This window comes from Engraulis encrasicolus, chromosome 6 (assembly GCF_034702125.1).
Source record: "Engraulis encrasicolus isolate BLACKSEA-1 chromosome 6, IST_EnEncr_1.0, whole genome shotgun sequence".
Taxonomy (NCBI): Eukaryota; Metazoa; Chordata; class Actinopteri; order Clupeiformes; family Engraulidae; genus Engraulis; species Engraulis encrasicolus.
The window spans coordinates 43,662,027-43,685,399 of NC_085862.1; the positions used below are offsets into that span (position 1 = coordinate 43,662,027).

The 23,373-nt window shown below is 44.3% G+C and overlaps 1 protein-coding gene across 1 annotated transcript in view; it reads left to right on the top strand.

Moving 5' to 3' along the window:
- Nucleotides 1-23,373, top strand: part of lrrc7 (leucine rich repeat containing 7) — a 124,321-nt gene that overhangs the window by 39,282 nt on the left and 61,666 nt on the right. Inside the window, exon 2 of the mRNA XM_063201711.1 lies at nucleotides 18,625-18,827. Coding sequence (XP_063057781.1) covers nucleotides 18,625-18,827 — 203 coding nt within the window. The remainder of the gene's footprint in view (nucleotides 1-18,624; nucleotides 18,828-23,373) is intronic.

A 23,373-nucleotide genomic window follows, 5' to 3' on the forward strand; every position in this document is an offset into this window, starting at 1 on the left:
CCCTCACTCAAGTTCTCTTTGTTCTCGTCTACTCTTTCATGTTTTCTCTCTCTTATATCTCTAAATTTTTTCTTCCTTCTTTTCTGTCTGTCTTTTGTTTTCCCCTTTCCCTTGTCACTCTCTTGTTCTCTACTTTTTTGTCTCTTTTCAACTTCTCTTATTCTCCCTCTCACTGTGTTTACTTCCTTGTTTACAATACCCCTCCCTTTTTTTCTCCCTAATTCCCCCTCCAATCATCCTTTCTCTTTGTCCTCCTCTTGCCTCTTCGGTCTTACCCTGTGCCTCCCTGTTTGTGTCTGTCTCTCCATTTCCGTCTGACTTCCATCTCTCCGTCTCTGTCTCTGTCTCTGTCTCTGTCTCCGTCTCTGTCTCTCTCTCTGTCTCTCTCTCTCTCTCTCTCTCTCTCTCTCTCTCTCTCTCTCTCTCTCTCTCTCTCTCTCTCTCTCTCTCTCTCTCTCTCTCTCTCCTCTACAGAGTCTGGTCTTGCGTCATGTAGTTTCTATCGTACCCTAGGCAGAACTCGCCACTCAGACTGCACAGACCACACTCCCCATCTCTCCTCCTCTTCTCTCATCACCGCCTCTCCTTCACCTCTCTCCCCTCTCCCCATCTCCTTCCTGTCTCTCCTCCTCTCCCCAAACTCTACTCTACCTCTCTCCTCTCTACCTCTCCTCTCCATCTCTCCTTTCCTTCTCTCCCCTCTCCCCCTCTCCTCCCCATCGTACCCCCCAAACTCTCTTCTACTTCTCTTCTCTCTCCCTCTCTCCTCTCCATCTCTCCTTTCCCTCTCTCCCCTTTCCCCCTCTCCTGCCCACATCACCCCTCCAAACTCTCCTCTACCTCTCTTCTCTCCCCCTCTCTCCTCTCCATCTATCCTTTCCCTCTCTCTTCCACTCCCACTCTACTCCCTCACTCTCTCTCCACTGCTTTGCATCTCATCCCCTCCTCTTTTCTCTCTATCCTCTTTTGCATCCCATTCCTCCTCTCTCTCTCTCTTTCTTTGTTCCTCATCTCGCTCTTTTCTCATGTTTTGTTTTGACCATGGCTACTGTATCTCTCCCTGTGTTTTTCCAATCTATCTGTGCTCTTTCCTTTTTTCTCCTTTATAGTTATTCAACTCCACTGGCTTCCTTTGTTCTTCTCTTTCTTGTCTTGTTTACAATACTTCTGCTCTCATTTCTCATTTCTCTTCAGTATATATTCTATTCTATTCTATTCTATTCTATTCTATTCTATTCTATTCTATTCTATTCTAGTCTACAAACTATTCTATTCTATTCTATTCTAGTCTACAAACTATTCTATTCTAGTCTATTCTATTCTATTCTGTTAGGCTCTTTATCCACTTTCTCTTTCTTTGTTCCTGGTCTTACAGTATGTATCTAGTTCTCTCATTGAATCCCTTCCATTCCCCTTTGTTCACCCCCTTCCTTTTGTTCATATCTCCATGTACTCTCTCCTCCTCTTCCTAAGACTTATGAAAGTGGGCTTCATGAATGGCTAAGACCAAGTGACATGGTATTCCACAGGTGTAGCGAAGTGAGAAACATTGTTACAGTATACTGTAGATAGATACTATTGAATAGTTTCAGACATTGTTTGCACATCATGTCACAGTACATAATTTATATGTCATGCTTTTAATTATAAAAAGATACAGGAAGTTTTCTGTCTGGAAAACAAGATGACAAAAGATTAATCTGCATAGAAGCCTACAGTAGTAAATGCCTCGTACATGACATGTATTAAATAGGACTGTAATGGATTTTATAGATTTACATAGCTAATGCTATTAAACAATGCTCAAGTTCGTATGATTTTCAATCCCCATAGTCTACTCTCTTTATTAAAAGGCAGATGAATAGTATGAATATACGTTTATAAGAGCAAGCAATTCACCACCAAGTTTTGCAGCTTCACTATTTATTGTGGCCCCTTATTTGGAAGTGTTACCCGGGTAAATGTTTGTCCTGGCAGTGAAGAAATGTAACCTTTACTATCATTTTGCAGGAAAAGCTTGTTGGAGCAGTCAAACGACGGAAATTAGAACCAGAAAGGGACATACTGCATCACAAATGTTGCAGCCTTGCTATAATGTACTTCACAGCAGTCGAGTGGCTCTCTCTCCATCTTCAAAGCGCATTAACCTCGGCAACCCAAATGCAGAGGCCATCCATAATGCATGACACCATTATTGCAATTAAAACATTGTAAATTTTAAGAGTCACGTCGGAGAGTTAATGAAACCGCAAAGTCCTGTACAGTACAGCAAGCGCCTGAGAGGCCATTGGTCAAGCAAGCGGCGCACACGCAATAAATTCTCCAGTGCTAATTCAGCACTTGTTGAGGTGATTTTAGCACCTCATGGAGTTGGCCCTACTCTGTCAGTGTTGAACTTACACGGCACAATTGACTGTGTAGAGAGGAACATATACGCCGACGTGTCTCTCCCCCCCACGGTGACCCTAGTGGATAATAAAACAGTGAGTTAATCTACCACAGATCATTTGCTGCTGCGGCGACCACTTTAGTTGAAGGACTGCGGTTCTTTCCTGCGGGTGGGCTGGGCCGGCTGTATCGCATAGCAGCATCTCAGGAGGAGTAGCCTAGCCGTGTATAAGATAGCGGGGCGCTCTCTCGTCTCGCGCTGCTTCTGCTACCCAAAACCTGATCGATCTTCTTCAGCCATGCTGGGATGGTGCGGTGCGGTGCGGTGCTGTGCTGCTGTGGAGTGTTGGGGCTGGCTGTTTGCGGTGGCAGGCAGGAGGCAGGGCCAGGAGGAGAGCAGACGCCTGGGGATTTGTAAGAGAGACCTTTTATTTACTGCGGAGGAGATAACGGAGTCAAGCGAGGCGTTTCTTACAAAAAGAATCTTATCTGGACTCCTCCGCTCAGCTACGTTCTGTTTCCCCCCGCACTGTCTCCACCTTGTTTTTCATGTCCTGTCCGCCAGATTAGGATTATTTGTTCCCAAATGCAGTTTTTTGTTCTTGTTTTTGTTGTTGTTGTTGTAAAGGAGGGATAGCAAACTAAACAAAAAAGTGCCTCCAACCAACCACCCCAAAAACGTCATGCTGGATTCTGTCACCCAACAGGTCTCCTCTTGAGGGGGATGCCCTGTGCTGTGTTGTTCAACATGTAGTGCCCAAGCAACGATGGCTATCGCTTGTTGGCAGGCCTTGTGTTTTTTCCCCCAGTTGTTTGGAAAGGGCTCTTGTTTTGTGGTGTGGTGTGTGTGTGTGTGTGTGTGTGTGTGTGTGTGTGTGTGTGTGTGTGTGTGTGTGTGTGTGTGTGTGTGTGTGTGTGTGTGTGTGTGTGTGTGTGTGCGCGTGCCTGCGTGACTGCGTGCCTGCGTGCCTGCGTGCCTGCGTGCCTGCGTGCCTGCGTGCCTGCGTGCGTGCACATGCGTGCGTGTGTGGGTGTCTGTCTGTAGCTGGCAAATCTACAGGTATGAGACATACATATCCCCACTGAGATAGAACCACAAGACAAGGATATTATATAATATTATATAATTACTACATTACAACATTACTATCCTATATGAATAGAAATGGCAACTGTGTGTGTATTCGTGTGCATGTACGTGTGTTTTTGTGTGTATGTGTACGTGGTACAAGCATTTTTTCCCATTCCATGTGCATTTCCATGAGACTCCCTTGGTGTATCTTACTGGAATTTGCAAGGAGGAATCATGGTACAGTACAGTCAAGGAAACATGTTGCAAATAATGCTACTCAGTTGCTACCGACTTTATGCACGTACTGTACAGGCCCTGCAGTGAAACTTCCTGTTTGCACAGCGTTGTGATTGGCAAACACACACACACACACACACACACACACACACACACACACACACACACACACACACACACACACACACACACACACACACACACACACACACACACACACACACACACCTCTGCTGCAGAAGCCTGGCTACAGCTGACATCAGGGCCTCGCACAATGACCTTGTTCAGATACATATCACACACATGCACATGCAGGCACGCACATACACACCAATGCACACACAAATCTGCACACACACATCATGCACACACACTCACACACACACACACACACACACACACACACACACACACACACACACACACACACACACACACACACACACACACACACACACACACACACACACACATGCAGAAACACAGAGAGACTCATACGCATTCACGCACATACACTGATACACACTAATACACACATGCATACATACACAAACACTACAAAACTACAATGCACACGCACACACGCACACACACACACACACACAGAAACACAGAGATACTCATACGCCTTCACGCACATACACAGATACACATTAATACACACATGCATACATACACAAACACTACAAAACTACAATGCACACACACACACACACACACACACACACACACCCACACACACACACACACACACACACACACACCCACACACATATTTTGCTTGCAGCAGTTTGCAGTCCTCCTCCGCTCACCGCCTCCGCAGTGCCGGCGGGCCCCATTTTAAAAAGCAGTGCTCTCATTTATACACACACACACACACACACACACACACACACACACACACACACACACACACACACACACACACACACACACACACACACACACACACACACACACACACACACACCACTCTGCTCTCTTCCGCTCTGCTGCAGATAGGGCATCTGGCTCAACAGGCACCTGCCCTGACCCTCTCAACTCTTCACTACACTTTCTCTCCCCTGCTCTCCTCTCCTCTCCTCTCCTCTCTTCTTCCCTCTGTCTCCTCCTCTCTCTTCTCTTCACTATCCTCACTCCTCTCCTTTCTTCACTCCGCCCCCCTGTCTTCTCAACTCCTCTGCTCTTCTCTTCTTCCCTCTATATTCTCTTCTCCTCTTCACCCCTTACTTATCCTGTCCCTCTCCTTTTCTCGATTTCTCCCTCTCTTTCTCCCTTTCTTTTCTCTCCTTTCTTCCTCCCATCCTCTCTCTCTTCTCCTCCATACTCTCTCCATACCATGTCTTCCTCTGTCCCTCAGTATTTTCCTGTTCTCCTCTGTCTATCCGTGTGTATACACCAAAAGTAGTTTTTGCTACCGGAGCGATGGAAGTCATTATTTCTCTATGGAGGGTCAGCGAATAAAGCAACCGAAGCTAATTTGCCAGGAGCGAAGTGACCCTACGCGCCCAGAGTGAATTTCAGTGATTAAAACTCAGCTAATATTATGGAAATGAGCTATGAAGTGGTTCAGCAAAAAACAATTAGAATGCTCACATCTTCGTATGTCCCAGGCTGACAAGTCAGAGCCGTTATGTGATTAGCTAAAATTTTAAATCTTGCAAATGTATTTTCTAAGATTCCATGACAAAATATGTCATATTTCATGTGAAGCTGCATAACATTAGAAGTACATCGGGGGCCGGATCAAACAGCCTCAAGGGCCGCAAACGGCCCTCAAGACACAGGTTCCCCACCCCTGAACATATCCATGTCTTGTCCAGAATACAGCGAATTCATGGCGAAATGTCTTCAATGACCTCGACTACTCTGTAGTTTGGGTCAATTCTGGTGTACACCCACAGTTGTCCTCTCCTTACCTCCTCCATTGCCTCTCCATCTCTTTTTTCCTGCTTTCTATTCCTTTCCACCACAGCTTGTCTACTATTTCCCCCTCACTTTATTGTCCTCATTATCCTCTCCTTTCTTCCTGTTTCTTTGTCGCACTCTCTCTTTTTCTCTTTCTCCATTTTCTCTCCCGTAGTCAGATCCTCTCTCTCTCTCTCTCTCTCTCTCTCTCTCTGTCTCTCTCTCTCCCTCCCCCTCCACTCCCCATTGCATGCTAATGACCTCCTTGACTAAAGCAGCAGCAGACATCAGGCGTGCGTGGAAGAGAGGAGAGAGCAGAGCAGAGTAGAACCCAGCAGAGAGAGAGAGAGGAGAGAGCAGAGCAGAGCCGCACGGCACGGCACAGCACAGCAGATGAATGGCTGATTGGGTTTAAGCTCCTCAGTCCTCATTAGCAAGATCAACCCATCCTTCCTTCCTGTGTGCGTGTGCGTTAGGGTGCATTAAACGCCCCCTATGAAAAAATATTGCCTTGGCCCTATAGTGAAAATTTTCTACACCCAGTAAAAACACACTGTGTAAAATATTTTGAAATTTAGATGAATTCTACTGGGTCCACCAGGCCCATGAAAATACAAAATAATGGTGATTGTGATGGTCAACCTGGATTCCAAAGTCCAGTGCCACATATTCCAAAAATATAGCCAATATAATGAACCAGCTGATCCACTGCTAGTATCAAGCAAGAGATTGCAAAGCTGTATGACTGTTATATTTGTGTGTTTCACCTTTGGGCCTACAATTCCTGGTGTAACATCTCTACTAAAGCTGTGAATGCTCCTTGGAATGACTTGTGTTTTTTCAAGAAATCCCCGCAGTACGTAAATAGAGTACAGTCAATACAACTGTGATGTTGGAAAGAGCGGCTTCCCAAAACCTGTACTAAAGTGACTTCCAGGTATGTCATGGGTATCACCAGGTCCAGGTTTCATTGCCAAGGGCCTCTCAGGTAAGTTATGGTACTCATCTGATGAGAGTTAAGTGAAATACTACCACAGGCGATGGGATAAAGAAGTAATGGCACTCTTTGATACAGTTGTATTGACTGCCTTGTAGCCTAGTCATTCCAAGGAGCATTCACAGCTTTAGTACAGATGTTCCTCCATGAATTGTAGGCCCACGGGTGAAACACACAAATATAACAGTCATACAGCTTTTCAATCTCTTGATTGATACTAGCAGTGGTCCAAGGCAGCATGGAATTGATATTGTGTTGCAAAACAGCAATTTTGCCTGAATATAGCAGTTTGATCATCAGTCTGTCCCGAGACTGAAGTCTGTGTAAGTGGATCGACTGAATACACACCCTGCTTAGATATTCCTTCTGTTTGTGCTCCCAATACAGGTGATTTCAATAATTACAGGGCTGTAGTCAAGTCCACCTTTGTAGAGTCCAAGACAAGTCCAAGACCAGTACTAGTTAAGTCCGAGACAAGTCCGAGTACAAAGAGGTTCGAGTCCAAGACAAGACCGAGTCCAAAAAGATTAGAGTCCAAGTCAAGTCCGAGTCACATGTCGGTCAGTGTTTAATAATGAAAAGGATGAATGTCAATAGTGTGAACCTTAGAAGATAACCTATATGGCATGGATGTGAAGACAAACTTGTTTGTTATTGGATTTCAAGCTCCACTTTACAATCTATGATGGCCAGTGTTCTAAACAAAACTTAATGACAGACCCGGCGAGTCCAAAAGCCTAATTTGGCAAGACCATTGTCCGAGTCCAAGACAAGTCCGAGTCCAAACAATACAGAGTCCGAGACAAGTCCAAGTCCATAAAAAAACGGACTTGAGACCGGACTCGGGCCGAGTCCGGACTCGAGTACTACAGCCCTGAATAATTACCTCATCAACCTGGCTTAAGTGGTAATTAGGATCAGCTGGTCCATTATATTGGCTGGGGCAAATGTGTCACAGGGTTTGTCCACCTGTGTTTTAAGACAATGGGAAACCTGGATTCAAAAGCTACAATCCAGTGCCACAGATTTCAAATTACCTGGTTTTACCTGTCCAATTGTCCTAATTGGAAAGGTAAAACTAGGTAGGTCATTTGGAATATGTGGCACTGGACTTTAGCTTTGGAACCAGGTTGCCCATCACTATCACCATTATTTTGTATTTTCATGGGCCTGGTGGACCCAGTAGAATTCATCCAAATTTCAAAATATTTTACACAGTGTGTTTTTACTGGGTGTAGAACATTTTTACCATAGGGCAAAGCCAATATTTTTTTCACATGGGGCGTTTGATGCACCCTAGTGTGCGTGTATATGTGTATGCGTGTAAGTGTGTGTGTGTGTGTGTGTGTGTGTGTATTGGTGGAGTGTACATGTTTGTGTGTATGGGTGAGAGAGAGAGAGAGAGAGTGAGAGAGGTATATGTACCTTATCTGTGTGTACAATACAAATAGTGTATACTGTATGTATTTGGAATGCGTGAGATTCTGCATGTTTGTGTGTGGGAGGTTGTCCCAGTGAATGTGTATTGTATGATTTTGTATAGTGTGTGTGCATTAGGGTGCATCAGTTGCCCCCTATGAAAAGATATCGCCTTGGCCCTATAGTAAAAATGTTCTACACCCAGTAAAAACACACTGTGTAAAATATTTTGAAATTTGGATGAAGTCTACCGGGGCCACCAGCCCTATGAAAATAGAAAATAATGGTGATAGTCAGAATCTTGGAATAGAAATGGACATTTTGCTGCATAAAGGTACCCAATAAAAAACATATTGTCTCAGCTCTGTGATAAAAATGTTCTATGCACAGTAAAATCACTCTGTGTAAAATATTTTGAAATTTGGATGAAGTCTACCGGGGCCACCAGCCCCATGAAAATAGAAAATAATGGTGACAGTCAAAATCTTGGATAGAAACAGGGCTGGACTGGCCATCTGGCATGGCGGGCATTTCCCGGTGAGCCCCGCACCCTCGTGGGCCCCCATTTTTTTTTTTTTTTACATTACTGAAAATAGGGGCCCATGAGGGTGCGGGGCACACCGGTGAGTCAGTTCTCCGGCACTAGTAATAATGAGGGGGCCCCCTTAAATCCAAAAGTGCCCGGGCCCTATTTATCGCCCAGTCCAGCCCTGAATAGAAATGGACATTTTGCTGCATAAAGCTATCCAGTAAAAACATATTGCCTCAGCTGTGTGATAAATTTTTTTTTCTATGCACAGTAAAATCACTCTGTGGAAAATGTGTTGAAATTTAGATGAATTCTACTGGGTCCACCAGGCCCATGAAAATACAAAACAATGGTGATAGTGATGGGCAACCTGGATTCCAAAGTCCAGTGCCACATATTCCTAATATAGCCAATATAATGAACCAGCTGACCCACTGCCAGTATCAAGCAAGAGATTGCAAAGTTGTATGACTTTTGTGTGCTTCACCTGTGGGCCTACAGGATTGTACAGGTAGCTGTTAATACCTGGTGGAGCATCTGTACTAAAGCTGTGAATGCTCCTTGGAATGACTTGTGTTTTTTTTAAGAAATCCCTGCAGTAGTTCAATAGAGTACATACAATACAACTGTAAATGATGTTGGAAAGAGTGGCTTCCCAAAACCTGTACTTAAGTGGCTTCTAGGTATGTCATGGGTATCACCAGGTCCAGAGTCCATTGCCAAGGGCCTCTCAGGTAAGTTATAGTACTCATCTGATGGAGTAAAGTGAAATACTTCCACAGGCGATGGGATAAAGAAGTAATGGCACTCTTCAATATAGTTGTATTGACTGCTTTGTAGCCTAGGCATTCCAAGGAACATTCTCAGCTTTGGTACAGATGTTCCTCCATGAATTGTAGGCCCACAGGTGAAACACACAAATATAACAGTCATGCAGCTTTGCAATCTCTTGCTTGATACTTGCAGTGGTCCAAGGCAGCAAGGAATTGATATTGTGTTGCAAAAGAGCAAATTTGCCTAAATATAGCAGTTTGACCATCAGTCTGTCCTGAGACTGAAGTCTGTGTAAGTGGATCGACTGAATACGCAACCTGCTTAGATATTCCTTCTGTTTGTGCTCCCAATACAGGTGATCTCACTAATTACCTCATCAACCTGGCTTAAGTGGTAATTAGGCTCAGCTGGTTCATTATATTGGCTGGGGCAAATGTATCACGCAGTTTGTCCACCTCTGTTTTAAGACAATGGCAAACCTAGATTCAAAAGCTACAATCCAGTGCCACAGATTTCAAATTACCTGGTTTTACCTGTCCAAATTGGAAAGGTAAAACTAGGTATGTCATTTGGAATATGTGGCACTGGACTTCAGCTTTGGAATCCAGGTTGCCCATCACTATCACCGTTATTTTGTACTTTCATGGGCCTGGTGGACCCGGTAGAATTCATCTAAATTTCAACATATTTTACACAGAGTGATTTTACTGTGCATAGAACATTTTTATCACAGAGCTGAGACAATATGTTTTTTATTGGGTAGCTTTATGCAGCAAAATGTCCATTTCTATTCCAAGATTCTGACTATCACCATTATTTTCTATTTTCATGGGGCTGGTGGCCCCGGTAGACTTCATCCAAATTTCAAAATATTTTACACAGTGTGTTTTTACTGGGTGTAGAACATTTTTACTATAGGGCCAAGGCAATATCTTTTCATAGGGGGCATCTGATGCACCCTAGTGTGCATGTGTGTGTGTGTGTGTGCGTGTGCGTGTGCGTGTGCGTGTGCGTGCGTGCATGCTCATGTGTGTGTGTAGTGGGAGAACTGTTGGTTGTTGAGTCACGGTTAGCCGGCTGGCTGCACCACTGAATCATCCAGCTGCCTCCCAGCCTTCACCTGCCCTGCCACAGCAATGTACAGTAGTTTACACACACACACACACACACACACACACACACACACACACACACACACACACACACACACACACACACACACACACACACACACACACACACACACACACACACACACACACACACACACACACACGTGCGTGGACACAGTCCAAACTAACCACGCTCATGCTGTCATAAACACACAAGCATTCCACCAAGACTCTAACCCCCACCACCACACATAGTGCACACAGCTGCCTCTCAGGTAAATGTGAATATTCCCCCCCATTACTGTGAATGTACATTGGCAGTAATAAATTAATAGCTTATATATATAGTTTTTAGAACCCTAGATGTTTGCATGGCCGTATGCTCTTAACAAGCTGTGGCCAAGTTTGCTCCTCCATATTTACTTGTTTAGTCTAAGTGCTCCTGAATTGCCTGGGTGAGTCTAATTTATTGGTCATGTATTATTCATATGTGTGGTGACTTGTCAGGCACCCACACAGGATATGAGATGGAAAATTCATGATGTGTTTTTTACTCTGTGTGATGTTGCAAGCCAGGTGCTGAGTGTAAATGTGCAGGATATCTTTATTAATAGAGTATTACATGTACCTTTGAAATTCCGTTGTGGGAGCTTTGGGGATTTCCCCCCATTCACTATCTCTGTGTACTTCCTCTGCCTTTTTCATGTATGATTTTTTTCTTTTCTATTTTCATTCCAATAATGAAATTCAACACTTAGAGAGTGGATTTAACATCTCCCAGAGTGTGTTAGGTGCCAGAGTGCTTCTTTTTCTGTGTGCGTGTCTGTAATGGGGCAATTGTTCATTGTCATCCATCTCGTCGCAGGCCCTGAACGAGTGCTTTTTTAAGTCTGTATGTCCTCATGTGACCCTTACAAGAAGAAGAAGACTTTGAATACTAGTTTGTTCTACTCAGGCTTCTGGGCAGTGGAGGTGTGACATTTGGGGAAAGGCCCGGACACTAAATGAGATTTGGTCTCACATGAGAGCTAAACAAAGTCCCATTTTCTCCCCTCTGCAATTACTGTAGGGGTGTTTGTCTTTAGAGCAGTTGTTAATTAATTTATAGACGAGGCCACTTTTAAGTGAGAGTAAGTCCATTGTCTCATCCAGGAAGCACTGCATTTATTATCGTCCTCTCTTACCACTAGCTATATGCGTCAAGTAAAGACATTCTAAACATTACTGTCAACTTCAGTTACTTCAAAATGAAATGTCCTTGACTGTTGGTCATTCTGTGAATGAGGCTTAGACTCCTCCACTGGTTGGGGTCCTTGCCCTATGACTCATCCGAAAGGACTGAGGCTCCTGTTAGCTTGCTGTATGTCTCTACCATTCTTATCTGGCTGCCAATGTGACGTAAAAACCCATTTAAAAAAAAATGTCTTTGTGTATTATAGGTGCAGTTGCTGTATTTTTTTCCAGTATACGCTGTACATACCTGGGGTGCATTTCTCGAAAGCGTAGTTGTTAGCCAGTTAGCAACTTGGGTAGTTACCAATGGGAAATTGCATTGCAAGCATCAAAGTAGCTAACACAGTTAGCAACTATGGCTTCGAGAAATGCACCCCTGTATAGCTTGTTGAAACAGTATTATGACACTTTGATGTCAAACTGAATCCCTTCATACATGTACATCATGTAGTATTTCATACCAGTGTACAGTATAGATGCTATTTTTGGATCTTATTCTCTGGGCCAGATTACAGATTGGAGTCATGTAGAGATTAAATTGGGCTGGAGCCCTCCGAAGCTGAGCTCTGCACCCTGTTCTCAGACCACCCTGCCACGATCAATAGAGTGAGATATTGACCACTGTGAGCAAAGAATGGCTTTCCCTTCCTTTGAAAAGACAATGTATCCACTTTGTTCCCAAAGGACTATAATTTTACAAATCTTTCATAGCCCCTTAACGCACATCATTCCATGACTGAAATATTGTAATAGTCACTGACAAAATGTATTACCATAGTACTACGCCACTGAGCGCACAGGGCCTTTTGTGCTACGTTACCACTTGGTCATTGCCATTCTGGTAACATCTAATAACAGGGGCCGTGTCTTAAGGGGTGTTTTGTTCAATCATCTCAATCTGAATATTTTAGGTATGATAGAGTTCATCAGGCGTTATATTGCCATTACATTCTTTTCAACCTCTTCATTCTCTATCCCATGAAGCTGTCCACACAGTTCGACAGGCAGGACCCCACACTATCAAAACACCAAATGATACATACAGTAGTCATTACCAGTGATGGGGATCCTGGATTCAATAGTTTACAATCCAGTGCCACATACAGTATTCCAAGTGACCTGGTTTGACCCGTCCAATTCCAACAGGTGATTGCCTGGTTGGATGGTAAGATGTTGTAATTGTATATGAATGAATATGAATTGAATATGTTGGAATATGTGCCACTGGATTGTACAGTGTGCAGTACACTGATTATTACAGAACTGATGAGTTCCCAAATGTCAGTAGGCACAGGACAATTAGCCATACATCTCACATGAACAAGTGCTGGACTAAAATCAATTCACTAATACAAGACATTGTTACACAGTACTGCAGACCAATTACAGTTATTGGATATTTGATTCACAGCAATAGGCTATAGGTCTGCTTGTAGGCTCAAGAACGTTCATCGTGGGAGATTATTAGTGCACAGCAAAGATGCAGTGTTAATTCAAAATTTAGAGAGTTCTTTGGGGTCAAATATACTTAAGAAGATGTTAAATTGAATCTGTAAATGTTAGATTAACTCTGCATGCTTTCACTGTGTAAAAAAATGAAGCAAGTGGAGAAGTTTTCAAAATTAGGCCTGAAGGTTAGACACTTTTTAGATTACTCCACTCCTGAATATTTTTTCTTTCTCCTCCCTCCTCTCTCTCTCTCTCTCTCTCTCTCTCTCTCTCTCTCTCTCTCTCTCTCTCTCTCTCTCTCTCTCTCTCTCTCGATAATAATCAGTTTCACTGGGAAACTTTTCTCCAGACTTAACGGAACAGTGGTTGCATTCATTAAGATTACACAATTGTTCTTTGCACTAGCCTTTTTTCATCTCACAAAGCCTGTCATAAATTTGCATGCATATGAAAATACAGTGTAGTCCTTTCATTTGGCTACCTGCAGTTTATCCCATTTCATGTTGAGCCCTCCATGGGTGTTTAAAAAGTCAATTGTCTCTCTGATGATGACTGTTGCGAATTTGATAGTTTTGCATAAATGAATGTTACATTGTTCTACCTTGCGAAGAATGGTGTGGTTTATAGGCCTACTAATTATTTAGTTTGTCGTTTGTGGGGGTCTTTTATTCCTTCATTATTCAGATAGGACATTGATAGATACAGGAAATAAGTGGTGTGAGAAATGGGGAAGGATCTGGGAATGACCTCGGGCCGGAATTGAGCCTGGCTCCCCGCCGTAATGGTGCAGTGCACTAGGCCACTTTACCCCCAATCGTTTTGGTTGAAAAGACATTGTATTCCTGACTGTGTGGCAAATATACGCTACTGTATTTGTAAAATTGATGATCAGCAGTTTTTCAGCAGTTTTTCTTCAGATAGGCTAATTTCTCAGGACAACACTATGATTACAATTTGTGGTGTAGGCTATGGTGCATGCAAATCTAAACACTGTGTGCTAATGTAATTAGAAGTTTATCTCCAGATGGCTATTCAAGATTCCCTGATAATAGCCATGACATTGAAAGAAAACTTCCATGCTCAATTGGTTTTGGTGTCTGTGGTATTAGCAAGCCTACTCCACCATGCTAAATGCCATGTGCTATAATTTTAAATATGCTAACCCCCACAGTAAAAATCACATTATGGTTAACATGCTAATATGCTGAATCACAGTAGTCCAACCAAGTCACTGCAGAATCACACTGAAACTGCACCACCTAAAAAGGAAAGCTGTGAGACTGCAGAAAGAAAAGCTCATTGCTGATGTCACTCTGTCAGCCTGGCTGAGATGTAAATGCCCTTCATGACTTCACTTGATCGGGTTAACCTGACACCACCTCTTTCTGCAAAATGTTTTCGCCATTCAGCATATGTACTGTACCTCAGCATTCATGACACTTTTTTGACGGTATGTGGTTTTTCCAAGGCAGCTCCATAAGTGAGGTTGTTATATATCTCATTTCATGCCAGGTTGCCTCTCGTATTACCCCTATGCCTGAGAATGTGGAATCAGGGGGGAAAGGGAGGGATGGACTAAATAACGCTGGGCTGGCATCAGGGGGTTGATGTTTTTTTCTGTTTCTCAGGGGCCTGGATTAGGGTTGCCAATGCTTTGTGGAAAAAATACGGGGCAGCTCATTTTCACAGGGGGTCTGGGAGAAATGTTCTTAGATGCAATTTCCTGCATTTTAACCAAATTGTGTCCTGTTTCAGCTCAATACGGAGCTGTGCTTTTTTAATACTTTTCACGATTCAAGAGCAAAGAGTTTGTAGTCATTGTCATTGAAGGTTATGATTGTGTGTGGAGTATTGTGTGTGGAGTAACAACACTGCGTAGTGTCAAGCAGTAGTAGCCTATGTACAGACTAGAGTGAAAATGCTTGCAGAAATCCACTCTCTGAGTATTGAATTAACACTGAAAGATGTACTGTGTGTAGATTAGAACAAAACTACAGTACAATACACTGCTGCTGAGACAGAGTTGTCAGTGGCCGGCAGTTATACCAAAGTATTGTGGGCAATGGTCTAGGAGTAACTCCAGCAGACGACGTGTGCATGTGTGTGTGTGTGTGTGTGTGTGTGTGTGTGTGTGTGTGTGTGTGTGTGTGTGTGTGTGTGTGTGTGTGTGTGTGTGTGTGTGTGTGTGTGTGTGTGTGTGTGTGTGTGTGTGTGTGTGTGTGTGTGCGCGCGCGCGCGCGCGCGTGTGTATAGGGTCAGGGGTGATGCAATGCAGAGAAACTCCGGCTGAGGCCAGGCGAGAGGCGGTATTGAGACCAGAAACAATCTTCATTTGCATGGGTGCTGCACGTGGACACGCAAAATGCACAAACGCCCGCACGCACACACACACGCACATGCACACGCACACACACACACCTTTCAAAGCCTCAGTGCCTCAGTGCTCCTGCCTGCGCAGCTTGAAAGCAAATGTAGTGGCTCTTTGGTTCAGTGGAACTGCTGCCTTGAGAACTGAGATGTCAGCGCTTGATGGATGGACCATTGCCTTCACTTAGGTGTAAATATTAGCAGCAGGTTGGTGCGAGAGTGTGTGTGAGAGAGAGTGTGTGTGGGATATAAATTATACCTTGAATGAAATGGCCAACTGACTGAGGACCGGCTGATTGACGTATAGATCTGCGGGAATGATAAATGGACTACATATCCATCCAATGTTTTAAATCCCCTCCCTGTACATGTAAGCCTTTTAGTATGGTGTTATGATCACCCTATGATGACCTGCCTTGGTGTACCCCCACATGCTTTTGGTTGCCCCCACACAGTCAGAGGTGTGGGAGGTGTGTTCCATTCTGACGACACTATTCATGGGATTTAGAATGTTCTTCCTGGAATAACCCCCCCATCTCTCATGTTTAATGCTATGTTTTCAGTTTTTGGCTTAACCCAGTGTTTCCCACAGAATTTTTGGAAACTATGGGGGCAGCGGGATTTTTTTGTTGGGGGGGCTGTATTTCACACGGGGGAATGGGGCGGGCGGGGGGGGGGGGGGGGGGGGGCGGGGGGGTTCGTGTTCACGCGGCGTAAAATAAAATGCACAGACAACGCACAGACAAAAATGGTCTAAGAGAGTAGGCTATACCTTTTCCCCAACACACATAGGCATACACATTCTACATGAGGGGTGCTGGTCAATTATGCATGTGTATTTGCATGTGTATTTATGTGCCAGTTTTTCAACATTCCTCCCATAAAAAGGTAAAAGGGTTGAACAACATATTACACATTTTTGTCTATACACATTCGTTACACATGCATTTCTATATGCAGCCCGATGTCTCCTCTGCTGTGTCAATGAAGGCCTGTTGCCTAACTTATTATCATACAACTGTAAAACAAAGCCAGGGGAGTGTCAGTAAACTCATCCCAACTGTCCCTTCTCTCAAGGTTTTTTTTATTGCTCCCAAACCCGAGTTAACCACAACAACTTGACTAGGCTTTTGATCCCTCTGTCTTTCAAGCACTCATGGTTTTCTCTATAGGATGTATTTACTCCAGGAGGAAAATGCGAAGGAAATCGTTTTTCAAATCGTTTAATAGAAAACGGAAATCGTTTAAAAAAATAAAATAAAATATATATTATATTTTTTTTTTTACATTTTCGAAACTATGGCGGCCACATTTAAACTATGGCGGTGCGCCATAGTTTCCTTAATGTACGGGAAACACTGGCTTAACCCCTTTAATGAGAGCCTCTGATTTAAGCTTATTTTCATCAAAATGGTAATGATCAAGTCGTAATTGGTTACCAAAGACTCCCTGCATTATCATAGCAATGTTGTCATGATGTAGTTGAGTGTTTTCAGCAAAGAGTGAATAGGCCTGTCAACAAGCCCATCTGCAGTAAGAGGCTACACCACCTATCATGAAGAGGTTGTGTTGGCAGTTTTGTCTGGTTTTGACTTCAATCTCTGGACTATAAGCCAACAATGCTTACTCAACTTCTATCTTGTAGTGCGACTTTGACGCCAAGATTGAAGATGGTTCTTCAAATGTCACAAACAGGAAGTTCTCAGGTGTGGGAACACATTCCTCAGACTGTACACAACTGGACAGTGCTGTGTCCAGATCGGAGCCCTGATTTCAGTCCTGTTTGTGAAGCAGTAATTTCTCATTAGTTCCAGATATTTCCAGACCAGGAATAACTAAAAATAAACCAGACTGACAGGAGTGTGAAATTCAATGTAGCATCACTGGAAGTATGGTCAGACAGGTCAGACAGGCTACCCCTCCCCTTCCTGGTCCTCTGTAGAGCAGCATAGAGAGTAGATAATCACCATGACGATGGTGTTAGTCAGGCTCCCAGATGCGTCTCTTGATCTTCGACCACTTCCTCCTTTGATTAACACTTCCTCTTCCTCACCACAGTGCAAAATCAAAGAAGGTGGATCTAACAAGCAGCGACACTCAATACAATGCCCCATTGCAACATTCTGCCCCATGATTTTCGGCCACGGCCGCCATTCTGGAATGAATATCAGACAAATTACATTGGAATGCATTGGGAATGTGTACAGGATTTCTACTTAATACTAAGGATAGACCGATATATATATATATCGGTATCGGGCCGATATTTGCATTTTTTAAAGTGTATCGGTATGGGCCGATACACGTGTGGTTTTGGCCGATACGCAATATTTATTATTTTATGTCATTCGGGTTGTTTTAAAAAGCACCAAGACACTTAATTTATTTATTACTTGATTGTTAGACATTACTTGATTGTTAGAGTGGGTGTGCTTCACCACATTGCAATGTACAGAATAGACCAATGTTTCCCAACCTTTCCCTAAGCCTGTTTTTGTCATACCATGAGTACCCCCTAACACATGCTCTATATCATTTCCTTTATCCCAACATTACTATGCGTTATACCTCTCGTTGGGAAACTCTGGACACGACAATCAGCTTGCCAATGGTCTTGTGTAGGGTTCTCTTATGTCTCCTTTGATCTCCAACCACCTCCTGCTTTGATTAACTCTTCTTCTTCTTCTTCTTCTTCTTCTTCTTCTTCTTCTTCTTCTTCTTCTTCTTCTTCTTCTTCTTCTTCTTCTTCTTCTTCTTCTTCTTCTTCTTTCTCTTCTTTCTCTTCTTCTTCTTCTTCTTCTTCTTCTTCTTCTTCTTCTTCTTCTTCTTCTTCTTCTTCTTCTTCTTTTTCTTCTTCTTCTTCTTCTTCTTCGTCCTCCCCATGTTGCAATGTACAGACTAGACAGCTAGCATGGCAATGGTAATGTTCAGGTTCCCTAACCACTTCCAGATTTTATTAACCCTTTCCCCTCTCTTCCTCCTCTCCATGGTGCACGTAGCACTGCACTGAGTAGACAATTTCCATGGCAATGGTCTTGTTTAGGTTCCCTATTATCCAGTCACTTTGTGATTCTTAACCAGTCACTTCCTGATTCTTAACCCTTTCTCCTCCTTCTCTCCCTCCTCTTCCTCTCCACAGTGCAGTGTCTGGAGATGACGACCAAGAGGAAGATCATCGGGCGGCTGGTGCCCTGCCGCTGCTTCCGGGGCGAGGAGGAGGTCATCTCGGTGCTGGACTACTCCCACTGCAGCCTGCAGCAGGTGCCCAAGGAGATCTTCAGCTTCGAGCGCACGCTGGAGGAGCTCTACCTGGACGCCAACCAGATCGAGGAGCTGCCCAAGGTGAGGGGATGCGGATGGGGATGGGGATGAGGATGCGGATGGGGATGGGGATGGGGATAAGGTGAACGATGGGGATGCAGATGGAGGATGGTGGATGGGAGCACTGGGGATAAGGTGAAGGATGGGGATTGGGGAAATGGGGAAGGCTGGGTATGCGAATGGGGATGGGGATTGGGGATTAGATGAAGGCTGGGGAGATTTGCGGATAAGGTGAGGGCATAGGTTTTGGTGTTGATATGTGTGGGTAGGAGTGGTGGCAAGAAGTTTGAGGAGCTGCCCAAGGTGAAGGGATGCGAATAGGATTGGGGGATTAGGTGAAGGCTAAGAATGGGGCATAAGATGAAGACTAGGGGTGGGGTTTGCGGATATGGCGAGTGCATAGGTTTTGGTATCGATATACAGTAGTTAGAGTGGGTGGCAACAAGACAGAGGAGCTGTGCAAGGTGAGGGCCAGGGATGGCTGTGGATGGGGTTTGAGGCAGGGATTTGAGATGGGATGGGCAGGCAATAGGGTGAAGGCTGGACATGGGGTTTGGCATTGATATGCTATTGTAGTTAAAGGAGATGCCAACCAGATTGAGGAGCTGCCTTAGCTGCCATAGTTTATATGTACATTTTGATAGGTTTATACATAGTTTTCCCATTGTATCCAATGAGATCGATAAACTAAGAGTACTTCCACTTTTATTTCATACACCTCTGGGAATAAGATGAGGACTGGACATGGGGTTTGATGTTGGTTTGGCATAGATAAGGGATGCCCAAGGTGAGGGATCGGGATATTGTTGATGTTGGCATGGGCAGGGGGCATCAGGCATTGTATGACGACAAGTTGGTTGCAGTTCTGGGACTGAATTGACATGGGAATGGGTTGGGCAGTCATGGGCAAGCGGTTAGTGCGTCAGACTTGTAGCCCAAAGGTTGCTGGTTTGACTCCCAACCTTTTGAGGGAGGAAACCAACGCACACCAGAGGTTTGACTCCCAACCTGCCAGGTTAGTGGGGGAAGTAATTAACCAGTGCTCTTCCCCATCCTCCTCCATGACTGAGGTACCCTGAGCATGGTACGGCCCCGCCGCACTGCTCCCTTTCGGCCGCCATTGGGGGCTGTCCCCTTGCACGGGTGAGGCATATATGCAATTTCATTGTGTGCAGTGTGCAGTGTTCACTTTTGTGCTGTGGAGTGCTGTGTCACAATGACAATGGGAGTTGGAGTTTCCCAGTTGGGCTTTCACTTATGATACAAGAGAGGTGGCACCATAGGGCATTGTATGGGGACCCAACAGTTGGCAAACCGACAGCTGGTGAACATTTTATTGTTGTCCTCCTGTGGATCACCTCCCAATTGGACCAGAATGAAATTAAGGAGTGTCTGAGTTTTAGTTGTTTTGTCTTTGGGGACAGGTGAGGCCTAGAGAAGGGGATGGAGTTGTTTGTATTGAGTGGGGTATCAGGAAGTGTTGCAACGGGCACACAGTGTGGTACTGAGGACAAGATAGCAACTGGCTGATGCTCTGGTCTGGAAAAGGATGATTCTATTGAACGTAGGTTATGTCACCTTCTGAAACAACCAAAACATGGTGGCGTGCACATAGTGCCCTGGAGTAGTTTGTACTCCAAACACAATTCCGTTGTGTCAATAAACTCTTGAATCTCTATTACATATTGCTTTCAAAGTGTTAACACATAAAATGCATATAATCAAACAGTTAAAAGAACACACATGTCGGATAAAAAAGGTGTTGTAGCAGAACAATGTACATTCAGTTTGAAGCAAATGCATCCATCGTATACAGCACTGGGACCCAACATTGTGAGCTATTGTACATACAGTAAGAGCCTGTAGCTTGGTGTTGATGGTGAACTAAAATGGTGAGCTGTGGCAGCCATTTTATTAGCCTACTCTTTGCCCATTGCATACTGATTAAACCAGATTGATTCTACCTGAGTGCTGCTGTATTGGTTGTACCCTTCGGCCGTGACTCGCATAACTGATCTGTCTTTATGACTCTCCATAGGGGCTGTTGTCTGGAGTCTCATGCATGTAATGTCATGCACGAGGCTAGGAAAACAGTAAATATGCCAAAATATCATTATAGCCATACACAGTATAGTCAGTTGTGTGCTGAGGACCATATCCGTGTGTGAATAGAAAGCAGGGGTTGTTGATTCTTGTGAGGGTTTTGTATGAGGAGCTGTAGCCGTTTCAGCACCAAGGACAGCGGCTAAATAAGAGCCTTCTGTGTGAGGTACTGTGCAGCCTCGTTTATGTTTCCCTCCACACTAGTATTTCTCAACGGGGGCTCTACTGCCCACCAGGAGGCGTTAGGGCGTCCCAGGGGGTCAGCTGAGAGGGGGGAGCTCAGACCAAAATGGGGGGCAATAGTCTATTATTTGGCAGACTTTGGCAGGCTTAGGATGAGGTTGAGGGGATGTTTGTTCAAAAAAGGTTGTGAACCAGTTTGTACAGTATGTTCCATCTGTGTGCGTTCACTCCACATATGTCTCATGTGCAGTGACTTACACTACAATGTACACTACACAGTACAGTGACTTGACTTAGCACCTACAGACAGAAGATCTGATAGACAGTGCAGATTTGCCTATGGTCCTGTCCACTCTTACCCATAACTTGGCACAGATAATACAGACTTGTGTGCTGTTGAAGATGGAACAGGACATATAAAGTAGAGACAGAGGACAAAGGTGATATCAGATTCCCTTTGGGCCCCAGTCAAGCAAATACCACCAGTTTCATTGAAAACTGCATTGCCATTGAAAACTGCATTGCCACTGAAAACTGCATTGCCATTGAAAACTGCATTGCCACTGAAAACTGCATTGCCACTGAAAACTGCATTGCCACTGAAAACTGCATTGCCACTGAAAACTGCATTGCCACTGAAAACTGCATTGCCATTGAAAACTGCATTGCCACTGAAAACTGCATTGCCACTGAAAACTGCATTGCCACTGAAAACTGCATTGCCACTGAAAACTGCATTGCCACTGAAAACTGCATTGCCACTGAAAACTGCATTGCCACTGAAAACTGCATTGCCACTGAAAACTGCATTGCCACTGAAAACTGCATTGCCACTGAAAACTGCATTGCCACTGAAAACTGCATTGCCACTGAAAACTGCATTGCCACTGAAAACTGCATTGCCACTGCTGCAGTTCAGACGTTGTCAGCACCTCAGAGGGCCTAATGTAGCTGGTAAACCTCAAGCAGTTAGTTGACTGTGTCAGAACTGTACTGTACTGTAGTTAATGTCTATGTTCTGGGGGTATTACAGTATGTTGTTACCTAACTTAACAAAAACAGTCTACTTGGAATCCCCCCGTCCATATCTGTTTATGCACTCAGTTTTGAGTTTAACAGGGGCCGAAGGACAGTATCCTGCTAGCATGGAGAGAGGGAGTAACTGAGGTGTACAGGCCTTGCTTGTTATCTCCACGGCCAGAGGGAATTCCCTGTCACTGGAAAGACGGGCAGAGTGACCAAAACACATGTTGATAAGAGAGATACAGAGATAGGTTAGGATAGTCTTTCCCATCGGGCATGTGTTGGCATATTTTTCCCTTGACAAGATCGTGTTTGTGTCTGTTGTATATCTTCTTGTGCCTGTCTGTTTGCAAATGGGGTTGAAAAGGGAGTGTATCGATCTGATATTTTTTAAATAGTATGTCGGTACTATGCCTCGAGGAGATTCTTTTGGTTCACAGGTCACTTCACAGAAAAACCTGTAAAGTAGACGAAAAAAAAGGATCTGACAAAAATATTGAAATTGCTCACAAAGATGTCCATTAGGGTTTAGCCTTAGATCAACAACATCTGGGATGTACATACATACGTATATACATTCAGACCATCTCTGTCTTCAATTCAAATCGAGAGTCATCACTCTGAGCCGTAAATGCAAGAGAGGCCTCAGACTGCACTCTTCATGACGTAACAGAGGGAAAGTGATGGGGAGATGAGATGAAAAGTGCCTCTCCAGCTATGCAGGACGGACGCACGGTGTCTGGAGCTCGTGTGCTCTTTGCCTGTAGCTCGAATGGAGCTCGGTGCATGAGAGCGTTATGCAAGAGGCATTCATAAAAGAGAACAAAGGAGAGAGCGAAAAGGGGAACATTCAAGTGAGGAGAAAAAAAAGATAGGAGGTGGATGGATGGACAGAGGAGAACAAAGAAATGGAAAGGGGAGGCATTCATGAGAAGACAGAGAAAGTAGGGGAGAGAGAGTGAGAGAGAGAGAGAGAGAGAGAGAGAGAGAGTTTGTGTGAGAGAGAAGAGAGATAGATGAGTTTGAGAGGCCCTGAGCATTGCTTCCTGCCTTTCTCTGCTTCCGTCTCTCCTGCTCTCTCATCATCTCTCGCCCTCTCTTTCCTTCACGCTGTCACTCTTCAATTGTACTCTCTCTCTCTCTCTCTCTCTCTCTCTCTCTCTCTCTCTCTCTCTCTCTCTCTCTCTCTCTCTCTTTTTCTCTCTCTCTCTCTTGCCCCCCGCCTTCCTCTATCTTCCACTACTCTGCGCTCTCTCCT